General features: G+C 37.9%; 3 protein-coding genes across 3 annotated transcripts in view; 1 reads left to right on the top strand and 2 right to left on the bottom strand.

The window, feature by feature from the left end:
• Positions 1-2,156, bottom strand: part of rdh5 (retinol dehydrogenase 5 (11-cis/9-cis)) — a 2,672-nt gene extending 516 nt beyond the window's left edge. The window contains exons 1-4 of the mRNA XM_035662306.1: positions 2,125-2,156; positions 1,661-1,983; positions 1,293-1,551; positions 580-743 (exon numbers count right to left, since the gene is read on the bottom strand). Coding sequence (XP_035518199.1) covers positions 580-743; positions 1,293-1,551; positions 1,661-1,983; positions 2,125-2,156 — 778 coding nt within the window. The remainder of the gene's footprint in view (positions 1-579; positions 744-1,292; positions 1,552-1,660; positions 1,984-2,124) is intronic.
• Positions 2,157-4,545: 2,389 nt separating this feature from the next.
• bloc1s1 (biogenesis of lysosomal organelles complex-1, subunit 1) lies at positions 4,546-7,889 on the bottom strand. Its single transcript, XM_035661501.1, has 4 exons — positions 7,689-7,889; positions 7,465-7,537; positions 5,919-6,051; positions 4,546-5,253 (listed from the first exon to the last, which is right to left on the bottom strand). Exons 1-4 carry the CDS (start codon positions 7,747-7,749, stop codon positions 5,143-5,145), a joined length of 378 nt encoding a protein of 125 aa, XP_035517394.1. The 5' UTR covers positions 7,750-7,889; the 3' UTR covers positions 4,546-5,142.
• Positions 7,890-9,227: 1,338 nt separating this feature from the next.
• On the top strand, positions 9,228-23,409 carry itcha (itchy E3 ubiquitin protein ligase a). The gene is made up of 24 exons (XM_035661499.1): positions 9,228-9,352; positions 10,406-10,470; positions 10,741-10,882; positions 11,398-11,522; positions 12,631-12,762; positions 13,398-13,446; positions 13,566-13,744; positions 13,929-14,163; positions 14,345-14,440; positions 14,829-15,003; positions 15,584-15,653; positions 15,817-15,901; positions 16,820-16,948; positions 17,077-17,149; positions 17,375-17,446; positions 17,556-17,644; positions 17,812-17,971; positions 18,181-18,314; positions 19,075-19,215; positions 19,351-19,471; positions 19,610-19,714; positions 19,865-19,961; positions 20,054-20,126; positions 20,557-23,409. The coding sequence occupies exons 2-24, from the start codon at positions 10,446-10,448 to the stop codon at positions 20,654-20,656; spliced, it is 2,607 nt and encodes an 868-aa protein (XP_035517392.1). The 5' UTR covers positions 9,228-9,352; positions 10,406-10,445; the 3' UTR covers positions 20,657-23,409.
• Positions 23,410-25,143: the final 1,734 nt, after the last annotated feature.

Raw genomic sequence — 25,143 nt, 5'->3', positions numbered from 1 at the left:
AACCCTGGGCCACTGCAGCAACTTGGTACATGGTCGCCAGCTCTACCAGGTTGACAGTGTCCTGCAACCTTAATTGTATGTATTTCCTAATGTATATCTTTTTTAGGATTGTTGATGTATGTGACAGAATTTTTGATTGACTGAATGTTTCCTTCAGGTGCAGCCCAACAGCTTATTTTCAGGAAATAACTGCAATGTGATTTTTATAAACGAATACAGAAAATGCTTTAAAGTTTTTTTGCATTTGTTGCAAAACGGGACATTTTCATGAAAGATTAGCAAACACTCACATTTCATTGTAACTGAGCTCAATTCAAAAGTAACATAACTTCCAGTGTAAGAATAATATTTTTAGACTCTTAAAGGGCCAGTGTGTAGGATTTAGTGGCATCTAGCGGTGCGAAGGAGTAACTATGGTGTCCACAAATCTCGCAAAAATGCAATCTATCTAGGACTCCATGGAAGGCGACCCGCTCATTCTAAGGTAACAAAATCACAGACATAAAACAAATACAAATAAACCAGTGGAGTGATGCTTACTTATATATGAGTCCAAATAGAGATTTGCAGTCTACTTACACTTATCAAGGTACTTGTCTCCATAGCTGGCTTGTACTTCGGGGCTGAGCTGGTTCCACAGTCGATGCAGCTCCCTCTCGAGGGGGTCGAGGCTTGTCACTGCAGTCTTGAAAAACCCTGGCTCAATGATGCACACATTGATTCCAAAGTAGCTTATATCTCTCCTGAAAAAGGAACAGTGATGTAGAATAACATCGAACACAGCAATTCATAGTTTTTTTTAAAAACTAACAAAGCTTGAAACAGGTTTGTGACAGCGGCTGCAACCTTTTTCATGAAACTTTAATATTGTAAAATCGTTCCTTGAGTGTAGGAAATGAAAACACAATAGTATATCTAGTAAACGGCAGTAAGGGTATTGGTTTATGATAAGTACAGCAATTCATTTAGAAGCAATGAGAAAGACCCTGTCTGGTCTCATCAGCCAATATTTGCCTGCCTGGCATATGCTGAGGCTGGAATGTGGTTTATTGCTCTAATTGTGTGCTGTTGCTTGCACAAAATGTTTAATATAAAACCCTGTCTGCAAACTAAATCTCCCTCACGGGGGAATGAAGATATGAAGATTATGACTTGAATGACTATTTATCCTCATAATTAGAATATAGGTCTTTCTAACTGGCTGTACAAAATACTTTCTTTGTGTTTAATCAAGCATGCAGGCTGTTACGGTACACTCTTATCTAATGTTGATGAGGCTGTGTAAGTCTTACCTGAGGCAGTCAGAGAAAGACTCCACTGCAAACTTGGAGATGCAGTATCCACCTCCGTTTGCAGCCACCCTGCCCAGCACCGATGCTACATTTACAATACGACCACGAGCCTTTTTGATGAGGGGCAGGAAGGTCATCGTCATGCCAATCACCCCATTCATGTTGACTTTCAGTGTGCTGTGGAAATCCTCCACCTTCATCCACTCTGAAGGGCCCATGGGTAGTGAGCGTCCAGCATTGTTCACTATACCCCAAAGTCCTGAAAGGGAAATGAAAGAAAAAAGGTGGGAGAACAGTTTTGTTTTAGAGAAATTTGATTAAATGAGTCATCTTATTTTCAAATAATGCATAATAACATCATCTCTCACCCTTATCGCCAACCTCCTTCTTGGTCCACTCCATGGCTTTCTGGATGCTGTCCTGATTGGTCACATCCAGCAGGACAGTCTTCAAATAAGGCCCCGTCGCCCTTTTCAGGTCATCGGCTCCCTTTTCTGTTAGACAGCCGGCCAGCACGCGGAAACCTTTACGATCGAGCTTCTTACACAGCAAGTTTCCAAACCCAGTGTCACAGCCGGTCACAAAGACATACTTTTCATTCATGTTCTCAATCTCCAGGCTGTCTCTGTACAGCCACACGATAATCCACAACACCACAAAGGTAGCACTGACGCACAACCAGACATTTTCCCTAAAAGAGAACAGAGAGAAGTTTGAACAAGAAGAAGAGATTTAGAACATATTCTGTATCTTTAAGTTTGAAAAGTTCAAAGGTTAAGCTACAGCTGGCAAATTACTGCCCAAAAAGTAGTGTAGCATTGGTTTTTCTTACCCTAAAAGGTCGAAGACCAACTGTGTATCCATGCTGCTTCCAGGATTAGAAGTGGGGTTTTAGTCACCTGGAGGACTTAGTTCTTGCTGAAAAAACATGTTGAGAAAATGTTGATAGGTATTGACATGGCAGACTGCCAAATCCGATTTTTCAGGAATGGAATAAAAAGTAGAAATACACCTAATTTGAGACTTATTTCAAGAATCCCCAAAGCCCTACTCGATTTCACAATATTTTAGGTTTTATTGAAACATTTTTGATAACTTCTGGGACACAATGAGTTTGTTTACTGAGGGCCTTTGTAGAGGTGCTTGTAATACAGAACTGCTTGGGGCACATGAGAAATATTTGGATAATACTCTTATTGAAGAAAGAAAGGCATTTGTGAGGGAGGGTGACCCGAGTGGGGGTGCATTGTTTTGAAGCATAAATTTAATGCCTGTGACAGAGCTGCTTAAGCTACTCAGTGCTGCAAACCAATTAGTTTTCTGGAATATTAGTGAGAAAAACAAATGAAAAAGATATCAAGATATCAAAATTGCCTGCAAACCTAAACCAGATACAGAACCTTTACTGTTGCTGTTGGCATGAGAACATTAATTAAAACATAAAGGATCCTGTAAAATTACAACTCAGGTTTCACATAAATTGAGTAATAGACCAGAATACCAATCAGATAAATCAATATAATTTTAACTGGTAAAACTATTCAAACTTAATATGTAAATTACAGTTTGCTGTAAGATTTCATTATACATATTTAAACTAATTATTTCACTAATTAAATTGAACCATACAAATATTAGAGGTTAATGAGTAAAATACCTTGAACATGTAAGAAAGAGAAAGTGTTGTAATTCAATGGTGAGAGAGATAATTATATTAAAATTATATTGTCCTACCTTTTCCTTTTTTTTGAGAAGTGGATGGATCTCCACAAGTTATCCGTCCCCTTCCCTTTCCCTTACTGATTGTTCTTCTGTCTTAACTCAGAGAGGCTGGTCAGAGAGAGGCTTTATCCCTGTGGTTTATCCCTTAAGATAAGTCCGCAATTGGTAATCCCCAATCCGTAACCACTAGGTTTGTGCAAGTGTGTGTGTATGTTTTAAGTGGTGGGAATTTCAGAATACTGAGAATTTCCTGTGCACAATGTGAACTTGGATATCAAAGAACTTTTTATATTTTTTTTAGATATTCCACCTTACACTCAGAGTACACGAACTAATTTTAAAATCACATCAGGTTCTCTGCTTTTCCAGAACCTGCTGGTTCCCAGGGCACAGTAAGAACTTTATGTTTTAAGAGTGTTAAAACAAACTTACAATAATCCCAGATGTTAAAAGCCTTGTACACACTCAAAAACATGCGTATAATCTCATTGGCTCATTCGGTTCAAGGACCTATTATATCAGTTTTAAAGCGTAAACAATATATGCATTGTACTCTGTAACTGCATGGTTGTCTATATCTGCTATGCAGTCAGCTCAAAGCACAGAGGTGTGGACAGTACACAAGAAGTGGCCATTGTACTGTACATTGTGTTGTGGCTTATCGATGTATCATTTCAACAAAACTCTGTGGTGCAATAAGGAAACGTGTTTTGTATAAATGTGACTTGCTTCACAATTGCACCCTCCATTAAAGAAAACTCTACACTTTAAACTTCCCCTGTGGCTATTTCTATCAAGATCTTGACTTAGATTAAGAGTCATGAGCATTAAGACTCTTTTACATAAAAACAGGCAAATTCCTATGCCATGTGAAGTCCAAACTGGAGAATAAAGTGTGTTACCAACTGGTTCTTGACACTGGTTTTCTATCCTTATAGTACCCAGTTAATTGAAAGTGTAATTGGTTACCAAACAAATCTACATGACTGCCTTCAACAGCCTCGTGCGTTGTGACGTAACTTTCCTTCACGTCACACATTCCATGAATTGTCCAATCACACTAGCCCGGCAAGTATTTATCCAGTTATTGTATTTAGTGTTGTACCAGCAGTTCTGTTGCAAAACCTTGAACCCTAATTTGTATGACCTTGGATATCTAACATTATACTTTGTCTTCTGGCCTTCTGCCTCGCAATTTAGTAATGCAATCCAAAAACAATCCTTGACCCACAAGTTCTTTACAAGTAAACACTTTCCTTAAACATTTGTGAATGTCAGACAGTCCTGACTGAACTTTCACCTCATTGTTTATTTAACATTAAAGTTTTACCTGCCATCGATTGTGGTCATGGACATCCTGACCAGAAGATCCCTTTTTAGGTAATCTGCTCAAACTTCCCTTTTGAAAATGAGGTTCTTCATGCAGATTTTCCCTTGTCCTTCTTTGTAATTTATTCTCATGAAGCCCTTCTCACACTCAAGTGGGCAATTAAACTCATTTAGCCTTTTGTCATAAGAAAAAAAACACCAGTGCATTTCTTGTGCTTTATTAAAAATAATGTTTCACCAATAATGAAAACAAAACTCAATCATCATCGTCATCACCATACATATAATACATAAATACAGACCTACATAACTCAGGCAAGAGGTGATGAAAAGAAGCCTTCCTATAAAACGTTTAGGAAGGTGTCAATTTGTCTGTACCCTCTTAAAGCTATTACAAGCAGGTGAACTAAGTTTTTACATGTGACACCTTCGAAAATCCTTACCGAGACAGCTTTTCCCCCAGTTATTCAATTACCAAAATGTTGTTAACTGATGTCACTATAAATAGATGCTAGACTTATTTCATTTCATACACAAGCTTGATCTTTGAACAACTCCAGCATCATTGTGTGCTTGCACTCTTTGATATTGTTGCTCACACAAGAACTTAAACAGTGATGCAGGCGTGGAATTAACTGTCAAATGCAGCAAACTTTCAACATTTCTCTGAACAAAGTAACCATCAGCATTAGCCCACTCAAAATCACTGCTGCTTGCGTCTTTGCTGATAGGAGTCCACCGGATTTTCTGTTTCGTTCCAGTGTATTTAGTTTCAGCTGTAATCATCCAGCCATGAAGTTTATGAGGAAGCAGACTGAAGTTGACCCTTGTGTACGTACTCCAGAGCTGTGGCAGTGGTCCTCATGTCCATCTCAATACTGCGGGCCCAGTTCTCCACATCCCCAATTTCCTGTTTAAAAAAAAGAGCAGAAACAGAATTAGTATCACCACAGTGTACATCTACCAATCTAACTCAGTGGTTCTCAACCTGGGGGTCGCCAACTGGTTGTGGAGAATAAAATGACAATGATGTCATCCCTTTAATGACAACTCAGAAACACAGTATACTATAGGCCATATACTGTTATTACGCCCAGTTACTTCTGTAATATGAGAATGTATTTATAAATATGATTGCTTTTAGGCCTATTAAAACATTATTACCTGATTATTCTGGGGGTTGTGACTCTAAAAAGGTGGAGACAACACTGTTCTAACTATCATCGGGACAAGCAACAGGAAAGCTTGAAACGTTTCCAGGAATCCTTTCACGCTGTGAAGATGATAGAAGCTGGATAATTGCAGAGGGAGTGGGAACTCATTCATGAATTGCTTTTACCACCTGTCAAATCCGCTCAGATCTAGGACCTGTTTCAAGGCCCTCAAATCCTTTTTTTCCATCTCATTAACAGAGCCTAACTTGGCATATTACAGTAAGAAGTAAGGGCACCTATTGATTTGACAGTTGTAGGCGTATCAAATGTGAAAGGATAAACAAAGCTGATATTGTATGTAAGCAGATGACAGAAAGGCTGTGTTTTCTGATACATTCCTCACTGATACAGGGTATCCTACCTTCAGGGCCTGATTGAAACCCTCCACCATACTGATCCACTGAGCAGTTTGTTTGGAGAACTGGCTCGCCTGCACTTGGAGAGTCTTCACCTCATGGTCGAGCTTACGTTGGTTGACGTATGCCTGGGCAACGCTAAAGTAAAACAGGAAACAACAATGAGAAGTGCTCCAGAATAGTTCATACATGAAAATAAAGCATTATGTAGTGTGTTATATATCCACCGTGGCATGTGAGAGTGAATCTGTACTTGATAGTCCCACTCATTTCTAAATGTATACAACATTGTCTAAGATTCTAGACTAAATCTTACCAAAGGATTTATTTGGGTCATAATCTTCTCTATAAAAAGGAACAGCACAACAATGGGCTTTGCATCCCACTCTTGTTCTTTAAGCTGATTGTCTTGGTTTCACCACAACTTTCACAATGTTAACAGTCTTAAGGTACTATTTATTATTGTGTCACACTCACACAGGAGGCCAATTCTGCCCTGCTAAAATGGATTCATTTATTTTACTGGCTCAGAAGGAAGTGGGTGGAGCTGAAATATGGTAGGGAACCATAATATCTAGACAATCTATACGGACTTCAAGGGTTAGTTAATGCAGGAGAATTCTTTAGTAGACATGCCTTGTACAGGAGCAGAAATACAGCACAGCACTGGGCAAAATTAGCTATAAACACAGTAAAATCTGATACTCTGTAGCAACACTAATGCTCTATAACAATGGCATATAATGAAGCACTTAAATTATTTGCCTATTAAATGAAAAATAACCTTCAACGTTTCTGTGAATTAAAGTTATTTGTCAAGCAAAATGACATTTACTGCCCTTTCTGTTAATTATTATTTTAAGTTGAATAATTGTAGGTTTTAGATTGTTGGTTGGAGATAATTTGAGGAAATCACATTAGGTTTGGTATTTTTCATAATTTTCTTACATATTGATTATATCAAGCATCTAACAAGTGGCAGATTCATTATGTAATCGTTTATTTCACACAGCCCAAATAACATTAAAGTGATTAGCTGTTATTCGATTAGTCAATTAGAAGATGAATTGCCACCTATTTTAATAACTGATTTATCATAAAAGCATTGTCTTGTTTCAACTTCTCAAAATGTGAAGATTTGCTGCGTTTTCTTGTTTTAAATCAGAGTAAACAAGACATTTGAAAATGTCACCTGAGGCTTTAGGAAATTGGCTTTTCTTACCTGACATTTTACAGACCATGTGAGTAATTACAAAAATAACTGGAAGATGAATTAATAATGAAAAATAATCGTTAGTTTCAGGCCTAAATAACATATAATCAAAGCTACCTGTAGGCTCTTGCATTTTGACTCACACAGCTACAGATCAAACTGAACGTAAGCGCTGGTTTCTGTTTTTGGTGGCACACGTTTCACACAATAATCTTAACACAACGATGCGGATTGTAACTTTTACTGAGCTATAACTATGAAACGTAACCACAGGATGTCTGCTAAAACTGAGGACGGAAAGAAAACCCAGCAGCGGGCACAAAGCTGAACATCCATACCCAACATTGAGGTGGTCTACCAGGGCTTCTGTTAGACAGGTGGCTGCAGAGATAGCTTCACGCCTGCGTCTCTCTGTGCAAGTAAAAACATCAACACGGACAAACAAATCATCAGCACTGTTGTTTACTGTCTGTGGGGGTTTCTTTACTCTTCACTCTCTCTCTCTCCTTCTCTTCATCAGCTTTGTTTTTAGCATCCGTTAGCATTGATAGCTGTCACTCACCCTGCAGCTCCTTCCGCTCGTTTTGCTTGACCTGGTGCTCCTTCAGTAGACGAGACAACATCTTTAATGGCCGCTGGGATTATTATAAGTGGTTTTTTATTTGTTTTTTTTATGTCAGCTTTCTGAATGACATGGCGTTTTACAAACCGAGAAGCTGGAGATGCTAACGGGCGGCTATCACGAGACCGAGGACGACACGAGTGGGCGTGTCAAGGAAAACGTCGTCTCCCATAGCAACATTTAATTAATAACGATCAATGTAACTGTGAATGTCGATGTCGTGATTGTGTTACTGTATCACACACAGAGAGTAGGAACACTGCCAGCGTGTACACTGCGTGGTTACACACCATTCAAGGGAATGTATATTATTATAGTGCGCTTTATTTTATAATTAAAGGAAATACGTTTGCGTTGTGGTGACGTCAGTGTCAGGTTTTAACGTCATGCCGTTTTGGCCTTTCAAAATAAAAGTGTAAAGAATTAAAAATTTGTTAAATGAGAATTAGTTAAAGAATTAATCCTACTTAGTGCTGCTACTGCTAATAAAATAGTTACTAAATAGTGAAGTTTATTAATTACAAAAAGAAAATATTAAAAAAAGAGCTGGGATCCTCTGAATGAGACATGAGCTGCCCTAAAAACATGATTTATGAAATGTTGGGCGCTGTATTTAATATTGCATACATACATGCATTTCTATTTATCTATATCTCCATAGTCACGGATTATGCGTAAACGTGGGCTACTATTGATTTATGATTTGTGCATGAGGGTGATTCATCACTAATTCACTTTAATAAAGATACTGCTCTTCTTGCCATCTCAACTGAAGCACGGCAGCACAATATCATTAACTTCAGATCAGAAAATACACATAAAATAAACTTTCGTAGTACCAGTCAGTCTGTGAGCCGATTCGCTATTATTTATTTATTTCTCTGTTTTGTAGTCAGCATACAGTGCGTCACGGTCAGTCCACCCCCTGCAGTACAAAAAGTGAGCTCCCCCAAAAGTCACCCTGAAGTTCGCACACTGAAAATAACATATAGGGTATACACACAGAAAAAGCAACAGTAAGAGTGGAAACATATGAGAAAGGCAAATTTCTTCATGCAGGTTTCGGACATTTCATTATTCGCAAAAAAAAATAAAAAAAAATAAAACTGTACTAAGCTGTTTTAAAGACCATACAATTTGTGTGACATATATGCAGCAAAAAAACAAACAAACTAGCAATTAAAAATCCTGAATATAGGTGACACAAACAAAAGAGAATATTCAATAGCTTTTCCAGAGCTTTCAACCTTGTCCTAAAAGTGCCATGGATACAATTCATAACAGCTGGTCAGATCCACGAGACAGGTCAGACGGATTAATCTCCATGACAACAGAGCAAACTTAATCAAACTTCACTTAATTATAATTACAGTATAGAACAGTTTTTGTGCAAAAAAAACAAACAAACAAACAAAAAAAAAACATCAGTAAATACATGGCTATTGTAGATATATACCTCTTTATTTTGAAAATATGGTACCGGAAATGCCGGTCTAGTTCTGGCTAACGGAACACAGGTCTGCGCTGATGGCTGCTATCTGTCAACAATCTAGGTTCAGCTGAAACCGAAGTCCGTGTGGCCCTGTATCATCTGCTTCTTCCAGGTATGATCATTTAGTCTCTCACAGGAGCGAAGAGTGTGCGTTTACCTCGACTGAGCGACCGGAGCAGCCTTGCGGAGCATTAATACTAACGTTATTAAAGCACGGTTAGCTCACTAAGCCTCGGTGTCCAGGACGTCGGCGAACAAAGTTGCTCCAGGTGGTGCAACTTCTCGGTTTCTATGAATAATTCACACACACACACACACAAAAAAAGAGAGATTATAGCCAATAATACACCTTAACGATTTAATAGTTGAGACCGTTGTTGTAAGAGAGGCGGGTGTTTGAAGTTGTCTTGACAACAAATCTCATGTTGGCTAACAGCTAATGAGCTACAGTCTGCCTTCACGTTGCGGGTAGAAAGGGAACACGTCGCCCCTTTGGACAACATTATATCACTGTCGGATTATACACTCACCCTCATTCTGGTGACTTGTATTCCCTCTCTCTTTTCTAGCCTTTTAAACTACCTTCTTATCTTGTCAGAGGGTGTTGTCAAAGGTTTAGCAAAGTAGGTTTAGTGAGACTTAATGTGGTTTTCTGTTGTGGAAGGCACTCGGTGGTTTCTTAAAATAGCCAAGATCCACTAAACCATAACGTGGGTCTTTGTGTATGTTTAAACACTAAAAATATTTAATTCCACAGCAGTGTGTTACTGTTTATAGTTGTCAAATGATTCTGTGTAGGTACGGTTTGACGGTGTTATTGCCTGTTAGTGGGACTAAGTTATATACAGTCATGTTAAAATGTAGTTTAATTTCATTCTATAAAGCTTATTTGCCTGAAATATTTAGTTCAGCTTTTATTAAATAAAAGTTCTTTTAAATTAGCATCACTACAAACATACTCTTGTAATATTTCCAGGTACCTGAAATGATCATAACTCCCCTACTGAATTAGTTAGCCTCCCCAATCCACACTCGCCTTTATATTCAAAGCCAGGCCTTATTTTCCACTCACTGTAGCAACCTAATAGCCTAATCACTATTTAAGTAGGTGACCTGCGTAGTGTCCCATGTTTACATCTGATGTCACTGCTCGCTGTTGTTGCAGGTCCTTTCAGCGAACCAGGCTGCAGTGTTATGGATGAACCATGAAGGCCCAATTACAAGTCACAGGTAAGTTATTGTTACAACACTCGTAAGCTTGTCTGTCAACAAAAATTAAGAACACACATTTGATAAATTAAAACATTTGTAATGTTCAGTATTGTTGGAGTTCAGGTTTATGAATTTACGTGCTATGTATTAAAAACTGCCTAAGATGTTCGTGACTGTTGTTGCATTCAGCACTGGGAGGAAGTGGTGATTTTATATGCGTAGGTTAATGGTGTGAGCAGTTCGTAGCATCTTTTACCAAATGCAACTTCTGAATCTTCCCTTTTCTAGTGCTTTCAGCCAAGCTGAAGGAAAACAAAAAGAACTGGTTTGGTCCCAGTCCGTACGTTGAGGTAGCCGTGGATGGCCAGTCAAAGAGGACTGAGAAATGCAATAACACACACAGTCCCAAATGGAAGCAGGCTCTCACAGTGTGAGTGTGATTGTTGTGTTTGTCACAGGAGAGGACGCTGATTGATTACTGGTTGCTGGGCTATTTGATAACAGCAATATTATTAATTTAGTAATAATACAACTTGGGGATTCTGTTAAAAATGTTAAATTAAATACTTGGAGGATATATTCTGAATTAATATTGAATCTGCATGAAAATAGCGTGTGAGTTCATACAGTTGTTTGTGTGTTGTGAAACCATATTCAACCGCAGTGATGTCAAAAATAGAAAACAATTACTTAGATTGAACCATTAATCGGCAAATTCTAGGAATTCATTTTTATGAATGACTTGAACGATGAATTGGATAATAAAAAATAAAACTGATGTGATGAGATAACAGCGGACCAGCCCCAAAGTCAAGAAACAGAAATCGATTTATTTTCTCACAGCTGATTAGTCGACTGTGAATCTGCTCAGCATTAGTGGAGATCATCCTTAATCTTTTTCTCTGGTGTTGACTTGTATCTTGTCATTTTCTCACTTTCCCACAGAATTGTGACTCCGGTCAGCAAGCTGGTGTTTCGAGTTTGGAGCCACCAGACACTGAAAGCAGACATCCTGTTGGGAATGGCCACACTGGAGATCAGTGAGACCCTTAAGGCTAACGACTTGAAATGTGAGTTGACACTACTTTCTGTCTCCTAAATGGTAATCTTGTGTTTTCTTTCCAAAATATTACATCTCAAACGTTCTTCTAATTTTTCCATTTACTGGCATAAGACAACTGTGATCTCATTATAGCAGTCTGTTCCTTAATTATATTAATTTATTTGGTACAGTCTAGACCTATTATACTTGAAAAGTGTCCTGACACTTAAACCTCTGTTGTGATTTGGTGCTATACAAATAAAATGTAATGTAATTGAATTGAAATTGAGTTTGCTTATACTGTTATTTGTCATTTCTCTCGGGGCTGATTCCCTCAGAATATTATGAGGTATTCAGGACAAAGCTCCCACCACATGGCTTATTTATTTCAAGATATGAAGAAGTTGTATGCCATGTAATCTCACTTTCGGTATTCATTCTGTCTCTCTGTGTTTGTATAGCAGCATATTATCTTTGGCAGATGTTGCACGCGATGTAGACACTGTGCACTCTTGTTGTGTAATAGTGCGTATATGTAAATGTGTGTTATGAGAATGTTTTATTGAGCTTTGATAAGCTTAACAACCAACATGGACACTACTCGCTAGGTTTCTTTTTTCCGGGATATAGGCCTCACCTAAGCTTCTGCTTGCTTTGAGTCTGTTTACAACCTAATACAATGGCTCCCCTCAGACCTGGTCAGCATGTGCAAACCATGTGACATAACTGGTCTATATTCTATATAGCTGCTGGCTTTTCTTTTGGTAATAGTAAACAAGATTGTAAAAACCTTACCAGCAGCCCCTCGAGGCCGCGGTGGTTGTTGCTCTACTTGTGACTAAAGTGGTTCAGCTGAAAGAATGACTGACAATGCTGCAATGCCATCTTTAGAGCCACATACTCTTACTAGCAGGGCTAACACCGGAATCAAATACCTTGAGGATGAGATCAATACGAAGGGCCAGTGAGAAAATGTCTCTTAATTTTGAGCAAGTACTTACATTTAGTGGGTGATTTCTTCTTCTTCCTCTTAGTGCAGTCTTAGCACCTCTATTTTAATTTTCTTGTGATGAGTCAGTGTGGTTGTTTCTTGCAGATTATAAGTTGTGTGACACTATGTTCTGTGCCCTCCCCAGTATGTGAGGTGGTGCAGACACTGCAGCTGTGCTCTGACAGAGACCCCCAGGATGTTGTCGGGGACCTGTCTGTCTGTCTGGACGGCATGCAGGTAGACCCAGAAACCTTCGCCTCGGCAGAGAGAGAACCTGGTAAGGAACAACACACAGGCACTAACCTGCTACACTAGGTCGACCACAGCAACATAGCTTATCACAGATGTATACAGATCACTGTACATATATGTCAGCTGTTATGTAAGAAATAATTGTAGTGCAAACAGGTATTAGACCTTTTTTCACAGCAGCCATTTTGACATGAAATAGTAGGGTAAACACAGGTGTTACAATCATACTAATTAAGTTTCTTTCTTTCTCTGCTGTTGTGAATGTCGGCTCACTGGAAAAGCTCAGCCATACTAAAGGGAACGGAGCCTTAATTAGTATCATTGGTAACACCTGCGTTTACCCTACTATTTCTTGTCAGAATGGCTGCTATAAAAAAGATCTATTGGGTATGCCACATTTCTTCACCAGAGAACATTGGCACGTTTATTTTTGAGATGTAAAATGTTCTTGTTAGTACACACCTTGCTCACAATTCTTTTAATACTCAAGTTTAAGGGATGCTTCTCAAAAGTGGCTGTTTATGTTTTGTGTTTACGTTACATATCCAATATCATCGGATATATTGCGATCAAAACTCGAGTGGCCCCTACTGAGTAAATGCCAGGATGTGCTGTTGCAGTAACATTATTTTATATAAATTATGTCACTTGTCATTCCAGCTACTGTTCCAAATGGAAACTCGAGACAAAATGGAGACACTGGCAACAGGTTTAGTACACTTTTATTTATAGTCCTATACATACGTGAAACAAAGGCATATCTCATATTATATTAAAATACTTATTGTAAACATGGAGAATAACTTAAGTGAATATTTTGATCCCCAGGTCAAGCAGAGACACCTCTCCCTCCAGTGACTCAGAAGAATGGGTTATTGTAACTAATGGTCATGCTGTCAATGGTAAGGATTCTCCGTCACGATCTCCAGGGGGCTCCAACGCCTCGCGTCCTCCCAGACCAGCCCGACCTCCTCCTGCTACACCTCGCAGACCAGCAGCCTCACCAAGTAAGAAAAGCACAAGACATTTAAGACTGTACAATATAACATTACCTCACATACAATTTGCCATACCAGTCATTTCACATTCTCACATACCATGGATTTTCTCTCATATACAAAATGGTGTCCACTGTGTGTAATGACTGCAAATTCATTCACAGACATTAAGCAATATTCACACTCTCCCCAGCCTCTTCTAGCAGTTCCTCCCCTAGTGAGCTGAGTGAAGGCCCAGCTTCCGAAGGCTCCTCTCAGGCGTCGGCAAGTGGGTGTTCAAATCAGCCGGATGACTCAGGCGCAGGAGCAGCGACAGCAGGTTCTTCACAGACCGCAAGTGTCCCCAAACCAGGGACTTCTGCCTCAGCAGCCCTGGCCACAACAACTCCCAGAATCACACCCATGAACAACGGCCCCTTACCACCAGGGTAAAAGAGCAGGGCACTACACTGTTACACACTAATTATTGTATGCTGTAGCAAAGTTTTAGGTATTTTAGGTTCAAAGAATTTGTCATTGACATAACTGTTTGCTCTGCAGCATCTCCAGTTGAATTCCTGTTTCCTTTGCTTTGTCTGTGCTCACTCATTTCATTCATTGTCTCTAAAGGTGGGAGCAAAGGGTGGACCAGAATGGGCGGATGTACTATGTGGATCACATTGAAAAAAGGACAACCTGGGAGAAGCCTGAGCCTCTGCCTACAGGGTACCAACACACATCTTTTTATACTATGAATACTAACATGCTTCTTGCCCTGCTCTGTTAGACTGTACAGTCCATAATGTGAAGGAATTTTGTATGTCCTTATACATACTTTAAGATTGGGTTGCCTTTGCACTATGCTTCAACTTGTATTGCTGATCTTATCCTCCTTGGCCGAGCCTCAGTAAATTCAGCTGTGTAAGTCATCAATGTCTCCTCTTTTGTTCACATTCTGCTTTTGTTTTATGTCAGTGATGTAGTTAAAATACTAGAACAGATTGAAAACTACTTGTGTCTCTGGTATTCTTGTGGATGTCAGGTAGAACCCTCAGGTACAATCTGACATTTGTCTTACATTGTCAACTCTCTTTTTACTCTTTACTTTCTGTAGGTGGGAGCGCAGGGTGGATCCGATGGGTAGGGTGTATTATGTTGACCACATAACTCGAACTACTACGTGGCAACGCCCCACGCAGGAGTCAGTGCGTAACTATGAGGAGTGGCAGCACCAGCGCAGCCAGCTGCAGGGAGCCATGCAGCAGTTTAACCAGAGGTTCATTTATGGGGTGAGAGCCGTCACTGTCTTAGTTACTGGATTTGTTACATTCACTGCACATGAAGCACAGTTTTTACATCTGAAAATACACATACCTTGTTCAAAAAAATTTAAATTACATTTACTCCATCCAGAATCTATGAACATGCCAATTTTGTTTCCAAAAATAAAATAAAACCACATTTAGGGTTGCCCAGCATGTGAAAATATGCCGTAAACTGTTCCTGTCTTTGCCATTTCCTTTATATGTTTACATGTGTGCCATATACACTGTATTCAATCTTTTTGAAGTCTAATTTTGCTCTCAGATCTGAAATAGGCTCAAACGAGGTTAATTGCGCATGACCCTGTATGATCACCATATAGATATCTATAATCTGCATGCTTTAATTTTCACTTATATCTTCGTTGGAGATAACCTTAAAATGTATTTGAAACTCCAGGGCAACAGAGGATAATAAGTCAATTACACTTGCTCATATATATCTGTAATAATATTAAGTCATATAGTTTATGCAAGGCAGTTTTAAAAAATCATATTTAGTTTTTTAGACTTAATCATCATATGTACCATTTTCTTTCTGGCTCAGCTCCAAGACCAGTTGGCTGCCACGGCCAATAAAGAGTTTGACCCGCTGGGACCTCTGCCACATGGTTGGGGTAAATATCACTGAGCCTTTGTTTTAGCTATAGCTACTGAAATTTTAGAACAACACAGTAAATATGTTTTCTAGGACTATGGCTGTGATGTTAGTAGAAATGTATTGTAGTCAACTGATACTGAGTTATATATTTAAATTATTTTTTTTTGTTTTTATGTCAGAGAAGAGAACAGACACCAATGGCAGAGTGTATTTTGTTCATCACCCGACTCGGACGACACAGTGGGAGGACCCCAGGACGCAAGGGTGAGTGTATGCCTGTGTGTGTGTGTGCGCCATTTAACATGCATTTTGATACTGTCATACCTTTTTGTTATACTAAGTATAAAGGTTTATGCCTAACTTTGCTGTACTTCTGTTTTGTTATCTGTAAGAGGCGCTAATGTGTCAGAAACTTGCTCAGCTCCAGTTGTTAATAAAACGCTTCAGAATAGGAAATCAGTGCTAACCAGCTTTAGGAGTGAATGGATACACACATATTTGGGTCCTTCTTTTAGGCTTAGGAATACATGAAATTAACAACCTTCTTAAAGTAGAGAATTACTCCCATCTACTTTAGGACAGAGCTGCAGAACTGTCATAATGAGTTACTAACAGGTGGATAATGACAAACACATGCTAACAATCTGGGAGGTGTGGAAGTATAAAATGTAGATAGTTTAATATAACTAAAAGCTTATACTGATTGTAATTGAACATGAATGCACTGAATCATTAATAAACTGCTATTGATTAAACTTTGTTTAGTGTCACTATGGAGGGCAGATTTGGGTTTGGCATACTTCTTTATTATGTTGTCAAAAGAGAGGCAATCACTGATTGTCAATCAATTAATTATGATATTTCCAAGATCTTGAATGATTTTGATCACACATATATATATATATCGGTCAAATTTCCTCTGAATCGAAGCAGAATATGAGAATCTGCTTCAGAGCAATCATTTAATATTGTAATATGAATGCACAAATATAGCAATGTTGTCTGCTGTTTTTACATGGACATAAACAATATAGCCTTTTAAAAAAAAAAAAATGGTATATAGTTATTTAAAAGTGCACATTACTCTTGTAATTGAATTCTCCAATTTCACTTGCAATGTATTGTGATTATTATTATTATTTTTGATAACAATTGGCTACAATTTGGATTTGCTTTGTTCAGGCTGCTTAATGATAAGCCCCTTCCTGAGGGTTGGGAGATGAGGTTCACTGTGGATGGTATCCCCTACTTTGTTGACCACAACAGGCGAACCACAACCTACATTGACCCTCGCACAGGGAAATCCTCACTGTAAGTTCTTGTTTGTTCTTTTCAAGTCATGGATGTGAGTAAAGAGCACGCGCAACATGTGTATGTATTATATAATGTGCGTGTTGAATGGACATTGACTTTTTTTTTTCGTCTGGTATTTTCCACAGTGAGAATGGGCCACAGATAACCTATGTCAGGGATTTCAAAGCCAAAGTGCAATACTTCAGGTTCTGGTGTCAGGTATGTGCTGAACAACAGGTGTTGAAATGCTTTGTTATCTCCCATGATAAAATCCACAAGGTGATTGTTGGATCTCTCCTTATCTTAATGCTGCTCTACTGTGGGCACTCATGTCTCTAGTACTTGTGTATGTTATTTAATTATGTGCAAAGATAAAACCTAATGTTCCCTGGTGTGCAAAGCATTTAAATAGTGTAAAATGTGAGTATTTGTTTCCCCCTTCAGCAATTGTCGATGCCTCAGCACATTAAGATTACAGTCTCCCGGAAGACCTTGTTTGAGGACTCGTTCCAACAGGTGATCATTTTTATATACCGTCTTCTTTCTTTAAGTTCTCTGTTTATCAGTATTGTATTGTCTCTGTTTGGGGTGTGTAGCTGTGTTAATTATTGGTCTGCATTCAAAGATCATGAGCTTCCACCCTCAAGATCTGAGGCGGAGGCTGTGGATCATCTTTCCTGGAGAGGAAGGCTTGGACTACGGAGGTGTGGCAAGGTATTTTCAACTGATTTTTTTTTTACAATTGCATCTTGTTGTATGACTGGCAAGGTGTGTTGTGTTGTTATTTGTGGTTTTTGACACCACCCTTACCTCACAAAACCTGTCCCTCGACGAGTATAACCCTTTCACTTTTTTTTTGTCGTCTGTGGTTGTATTTCCAGGGAATGGTTCTTCTTGCTCTCTCATGAAGTACTGAACCCCATGTACTGTTTGTTTGAGTATGCTGGCAAGGACAACTACTGCCTGCAGATTAACCCTGCCTCCTACATCAACCCTGATCACCTCAAGTACTTCAAGTTCATAGGACGCTTCATTGCCATGGTACCTGCGTTATTTGTCAACACTTACTTAGTGTGGCATCAGTATTTGAACTGATGGTGATAGCATGGTTACTTTGGCTCACAAGATGGATCATGTTTATGTGGTCAAATGCATAATGATCCTGTGTAAATCATATCACATACAATCAACGTATATATTTTATTGTGAAATTCAAATAACAACAACTGTCCTGTGTTATTCCTCTCTAGGCATTGTTCCATGGCAAATTCATCGACACAGGCTTCTCCCTCCCCTTCTATAAGCGTATTCTGAACAAACCTCTGGCTCTCAAAGACCTGGAGTCCATAGATCCAGAGTTTTACAACTCACTCATCTGGATCAAGTACGTCTGGGGATACAAACCTTAATGTGTGATTTGGTGGGTGGGTAGCTGATGGACATGTTCATAATATAGTGGTAATGGGGAGAGTGTGCAAGGTTGGATGGACTGTGGTGTGCCCTAAACTGTTTTTATACTGTAGATGATGATATTAGGATATTTCGTTGTTGAACTGCAGTATGTAAACACCATTACGAGATATATATAAATAGAATTTATTAGTGAAGGTTCTGGTAGATGATTTTGTTACCGTTGGATAGAGCCAGGCTAGCTGTTTTCTCCCTGTTTTCCAGTCTTTATACAAAGCTAAGCAATGTTTTATCATACAGACAAGAGCGACATGAATCTTCTCCTCTAACTAAGAAATTGAATAAGCATATTTTCACTTTGCACTTATCAATGGCAAGTGGTGGTGCTACAGCAACTTGGCAAATTTAAATGATTATATTTCAGTCAATGGGTCTAATTTAATTTTAATTACATTTTAATTGAATTGTTAATTTAATTGCACATTAATTTTCAGTTTATCCCAATGCTGTAATATTCCCAGTCAGGATTAGGATATTTAAAAAAAAAAAAAAAAAAGAATGGCTGCCATCAGGATAATTCTCTTTTGTATTTTGATGCACATCCAGATCAGAAAAACATTTCTCTTCTAGATGAAAATACTTTAGATGAGCGTATAGCCTAGCGTGTGCTCTCGGATTGCTTTCCAGTGTTATTTTTACTGTGTTAATAATGATCATGACTCTCTGGCCTGCAGGGATAATAACATAGAAGAGTGTGGTCTGGAGATGTTCTTCTCAGTTGACAAGGAGATCCTGGGGGAGGTCACTACCCACGAGCTGAAACCAGATGGAGGGAACATCCAAGTAACTGAGGAAAATAAGGAGGAATACATCAGGTACAGCTGCATCCTCTGCTTGCTTCTCATTCTCTATCTCCAAGTATTACACTTTTTATTTGATTTTATTTGATTTAATTCTTAATACTACCTGGTTTTACTGCAGTATGTTCATCTCCATATTTCTGTATGCAGGTTGGTGGCAGAGTGGAGGCTGTCTAGAGGTGTGGAGGAGCAGACTCAAGCATTCTTTGAGGGCTTCAATGAAGTTTTGCCCCAGCAATACCTTCAATACTTTGACGCTAAGGAATTAGAGGTACTGAAGTAACTAGATTTATTCTCTCTTCAACCTTTTCCAGAACAGGAAAGTGTGAGGTTTGGGGTAGTGGTAGTCCTTTGATAAAGTTTCAGTGTTGTTTACACAATAAAGACCGTGCTTCCTTCTTGCCTGTAGGTGATGCTGTGTGGGATGCAAGAGATAGACCTGGTGGACTGGCAGAGAAACACAATCTACAGGCATTATGCCCGGAGTAGCAAGCAGATCCTCTGGTTCTGGCAGGTGGGAATATACAGTTGCATCCTCAGAGTGCTGGTCAGATCAAAACGTGGGAATTTAGTAGTGTTATTAAAAATCCCCTGTGACATGAAGAAAAGTACAATGTTACTATGTTAAAGTAAGTGTTATTAACACAGAACGATCTGTTGACAGTTTGTGAAGGAGATGGACAATGAGAAGCGGATGAGACTGCTGCAGTTTGTCACAGGAACCTGTCGTCTTCCTGTGGGTGGCTTCGCTGACCTGATGGGTATGCAAAATACACACATAGACACACACTGTATGTCACAACCAAAAGTGTTTTATTGATTTAATTTTCTTTATGCTTATTGATTAATATAGGAAGCAACGGCCCCCAAAAGTTCTGCATTGAGAAAGTGGGCAAAGAGAACTGGCTTCCACGAAGCCACACATGGTAAGACCAGTTATTCTTCTTCTATTTAACTAGAATGCTTCAGGCCTCAGGTATTTCTCCAGATGCCTGGTCCAAATTGATGGAGGATTAAACTGTCATGACCAAACCTTCTTAGTCATATCTGAATCAACCAGTGACTAGCCTTCCTTTATTGTCTGTTTTAAATTTGGCATTTGGAGTTATAGAACACTGTGTGAGAATGCATTGTTGTCGTACCTTGACTAATACAGTTTACAAAGTGTTTATCTTGGCAAATGCTCTTATGAAGCATCATGTGTATTAAGTGCAGCACAAGAGAAGTCTTTCATAAAATAAGGAAATAATTATAATATAATAATAATAATAAGGAAAGCAAATAATTTCTTTTGTCAGCAGTTTTGTCAGTTTTATTTCAAGAGTCATCTTGTTTCTGTCTCTTTTCTCCACGTAGCTTTAATCGTCTGGACCTCCCTCCTTACAAGAGCTATGAGCAGCTGAAGGAGAAGCTCATGTTCGCCATAGAAGAGACAGAAGGTTTTGGGCAGGAGTAATGCAACAAGGGCAGAAGCTGCAGGATGAGAGGGAGGAGTGTGGGCTTGGACGAGCCATATTCATTTCAGACGAGCACTTTTCAACATATTCCTCTTGCAGCCTGGCGCTGCTCATGAACTGGTAGAAGGACATACAAATCTTTATTTTCTGTCACATTATCATGCAGTAACAACTGTTTCTATCCTGCTTCGTCATAAATTAATTAATCCCGCAAGAGACTTCTGAATCCCCCACACCCTGTTTCACTTTTAATCTAAATGATCAGTTCCACCCTAATTCCACAGAAATCAGTTCGCCCTGCACAGCCCACTATCAGGCGATGGAGACAATAGAGACGCCTCTCTCACCCTGTCATGTCTGCACTTGCTCTATGTTGTGCAAGTGCAGTTTCTACACGCACATCTGCAAATCTGTGCAGTAGTTACTTAAGAGCCGCCTTGTCGGGTCTATGCACTAGAATTAATCATTTTAGAGGAAGGAACCATATTTGTGCATTTTGAATTCAAATAAAAAGCTTCATATCTAAAAGCAACATCAAAGGCACATATATGGTTTTGAGTCTTTCAGACTCAACTTTTATTTTAATTTTATTGAAAGGATGCATGAATGGATGGGTGATTTATGTTTTTTTTTTGTTTTGTTTTTTTTAAACAGCTGACTGGACTGACTCCCGTAGCACATATGCAGTTTCTTTAATAACTTTGATAAATATAATCATGCTAATTGAAATGATAATTTCTTTTAATTTGACAGGTTGATTTCTTAACTTTATAATGAGTTGAAACTTTGAACTAGTTTGCACATAGTTATGTGAGCAGTAAGACGGTTGTGATTGTTCTTAAGAGAGGTTGTATTTTTATGTGCAATAGTTTTGTAGAAAACATTTTTGCCAATAATAGAGCCAAACAGTGATTTGTTTGATCATTTTATAACACTTTGGTAAGTTTCAACATTTACTATTGATTTAAATTCTCTGTATGAAGTAGAGAACATTTGCACATTTGCAGGTGTATATGGTGAAACTGGTTTAGTTGTGATTTGATTTGCCTTCCCTAAATGGTCTGCAAGGTATTGATTATCAGCCTATTTGACCAAGGAAGGTCACTTCCTTTACCAGTCAGGGAGGCTGAAAAGTCTTTTCTTGCTAATTATAAGCTGTTACTAATGAAGTGGGAGTAGTAGGATGTGTTGTGTAATAGAGAACAATGATTTGTTGAATATTCCCACTGAATGGTAGCCAATTTTCTGGTAGATGTCCAGAATCAAGTATTATCCTAGATCAATAATGAAGATGCTCAGTCCTAACTGTTTGTGTTAAATGACTAATGAAGTTTATGTAAATACACTTACAAAGTAGAAAATGTGTTAAATATCTTAATACAGTTAGTTCACCCAAGCAGTGGACCTCTTTGAGTTGCAGGCAGAAGTTGCTAATAAGATTTTAATCGGTGTGATAGAAAGTGGCCCTAGTTTTATAGGGTGTTTGGTATTCAGATTTGTACAGTAGTATTTCATTCCTTTTGCAAAAATAGCTCCGCTAACGTCAAAGTTTCTTTTAAGTATCAAGTATGTAGTATCACTTTAAGGAAATGACTATGGCACCAGTTTACCAAAGGATTATATTTAATTATTTTTTTGTAAACCATTTGACTTAAAAGTCTAAGTCACCAAGTGTAACCAGTTCTTAACATCCCCTTAATGGCTACACATCTCACATCAGCCGTCACTATTAAGTTGTTAGCTGTCCATTATAATATAAGTAGGTAACAAAAATGTAAACGAAATGGTTGCTCAGCTACTTCAATTTTAAATACCGAATTTGAACAAATTTCAATCTGTAAAGTGATATTTTTTTAACAACTAGTAACTGTCCAAGCATCAAGCTGTGTGTGTGTTTGTGCGTGTGTGTGAGTGAGTGTGTGTGTGTATTTCTGTATCCCAGATCATTGAAAATGTGTAATTACAAATTCAATTTCAGCAACGACCCTTTAATTTCCCAGTACAATGTAAAAGGATGTATTCATAAATGTTCCTCATGAATTAACCCATGTATGAACCTTTTGGCTGTATGTTCTTTCATAATGTCAATGCTGGTACTACAGGGAAAAAAAAATGCTGGTTGTTCTGAATTGCCTAAACCCTCACTGACCTGACAGACCCTCAGACAATAACAGTTAATGCTCACTTTATATTCAATTGTGTCAGATATTTCACATTATCTTACCTTTTTTTTCCCCTAACCGGCAGTGATTCAGTACAAACACATACACCTATGAAACAAAAACAAAGTGTGTATCTACTGGTGTGCAGACTTGTGAAGAGATTATTGTAAAAATAAAAATAAATAAAAAGAAAAGAAACCTTTGATTTAACAAAAAAAAAAAAAGGTTTTGTGATTAAAATGTTTACTGTTGAATATTTGAACAGATTACAACTTATAATATAGCACCTTGACACTCCAAACCGGTTGAATTAACCACTTCACTGTTTAATCTCTGCTGTGTTCCAGATCATGGGGCAGTTCAATGTGTAGAAATATGCAAAGTAGTGTTTTAGTTGTACTGATTGCATTGTAAATCATGTTAATAGTGTAATCACTGTTTTTCTTTTTCTTTGAGGCTCTAACTTTTGATAAGTGGAAGTCAATGGTTGAATACTATTTATTTGGAGGTTGGGTTTCATGTAACAATGGACTGGATAGATTGAGAAAAAAACAGTAATAAAATGATTAAAACACTGGGCTCCTGCAGGACACTTGTGAAGTGTTGATTATTACCATTACAACGCATTTGTTTACAATATCCTACATACAATTCGTTAGTTTTCTTTGTATGTTTCTTCTGAATAAACATAAAGCAGTAATTGTTTTGCATATTGATTCCCTGACATAAAAAATACAAAAACTAAAATCAATTCAAACTTTTCCCTTAAGAATATTGCTGTTCCCTCCATCCTTAATGTCCATCCTTAAATCCATTTACAATAATTACATTATTATAGTTAAAAAATACAATTATCTTCACAACAACAGAATGCTGCTTATACATTAATACAGTAGTAATGATCTAACAATATCATACTGAAAGTGGCTGTTCTGCATAACTACTTCTACATTAATATTTTAAGTATATTTTACTGATAACAAGTTTTTTTTAACTTTTATTTTGTGGTATTAGTACTTTTTACCAAGTTAAGAATTCTTCAACCAAAGTTCATTGTATTTAATGATGCTTTTTCTCCTAAAAGAAGAACGATAATTATGTCTTACAATGAGCAATGGCTGTACTGTATGTGTGCATGCACCCCTAAATTATTGCCTCCCATTTTAAACGTCCTATAATCTGTGCTACCTGGCTGTAACTTCTCTTGCAGGATATGATTAAAGGCTGGTCTTGTATTTCTTCTATTTCTTCTGAAAGGTGTTATAAAGTGTCTGCACTCTTAGACTTCCACTCTCATATTGTGTAATATGCAATAGCTAAATGACTAATGCCGTCACCAAAGTTACACACCAAAGTCTGGTACGTAGCTGCTTTACCCCAGAACAGAAACCTTTAAGTTAATATATATTCTGATAATATTCTCAAAATGCACATTTCTTCTTTTTATCTTGGTACCAAAAACCCCACAATGGTTCATTGTGCTTAGTTTGCATAGGATGTAGGTTCTAACTTTTTTTGATAAGTGGAAGTCAGTGGTTGAATACTGGATAGATTGAGAAGAAAAACAGTATAAACAAATGATGTGGTGATAATAATCGTTTCATAAGTGTTTTAATCATTTTATTACTATCTTACGTACAATTAATCAATTTTGGTTGTATGGTTCTAAATAAACAAAGCGGCTATTGTTTTACAAATTTTTTAACATAAAGAAATACATAAAATAAAACTCCCGACATTTGGTAAACAGTTGTTGTACGTACCTCTTTGTTGCTACTATTTCTGTCTCCCTAAAGAATATTTAGGATTTAATATTTAATCTTAAATATTGAAAGAATGACGACATGTGATGTGAAAGCAAAATAAGGGCTGTTTTCATTTATTACATAATCATGTCTTACAATGATCGTGGGTGTTGACTTGAGAAATGTAGCAGAATACTGTATATGTGTACGCCCTTAAATTATGACCTTAAATTTTAATCCTAAAATTTGTGCCACCTGACTGTGACTTTATGACTAAAGACTGCTCTTTAAAGGTGCTGTGCCTGCACTGTTCATGTGAGCCATCCTCTCTCATATTATGTAATATGCAGCTAAATGACTAATGCAGTTACCAAAGTTACACACCGAAGATTGGCATGTAAATGTACCCCAACAGAAAGGTTATACTACAATAACAAATCCATTTTGCATCTATCTATCTATCTATCTATCTTTCTATCTATCGATCATATTGATGATGTTTTTCAATAAAGGAAGGGACACTTTTAATATATAGAGAAGAGAATGCCTTTATTGTCACTATACACATGTACAATGAGA

This window comes from Morone saxatilis, unplaced genomic scaffold, assembly GCF_004916995.1.
Source record: "Morone saxatilis isolate NCDOM2014 unplaced genomic scaffold, NCSU_SB_2.0 Contig18, whole genome shotgun sequence".
Lineage (NCBI taxonomy): Eukaryota > Metazoa > Chordata > Actinopteri > Moronidae > Morone > Morone saxatilis.
The sequence above is the reverse complement of the archived record's forward strand: the minus strand, read 5'-3'. Positions and strand labels throughout refer to the sequence as shown.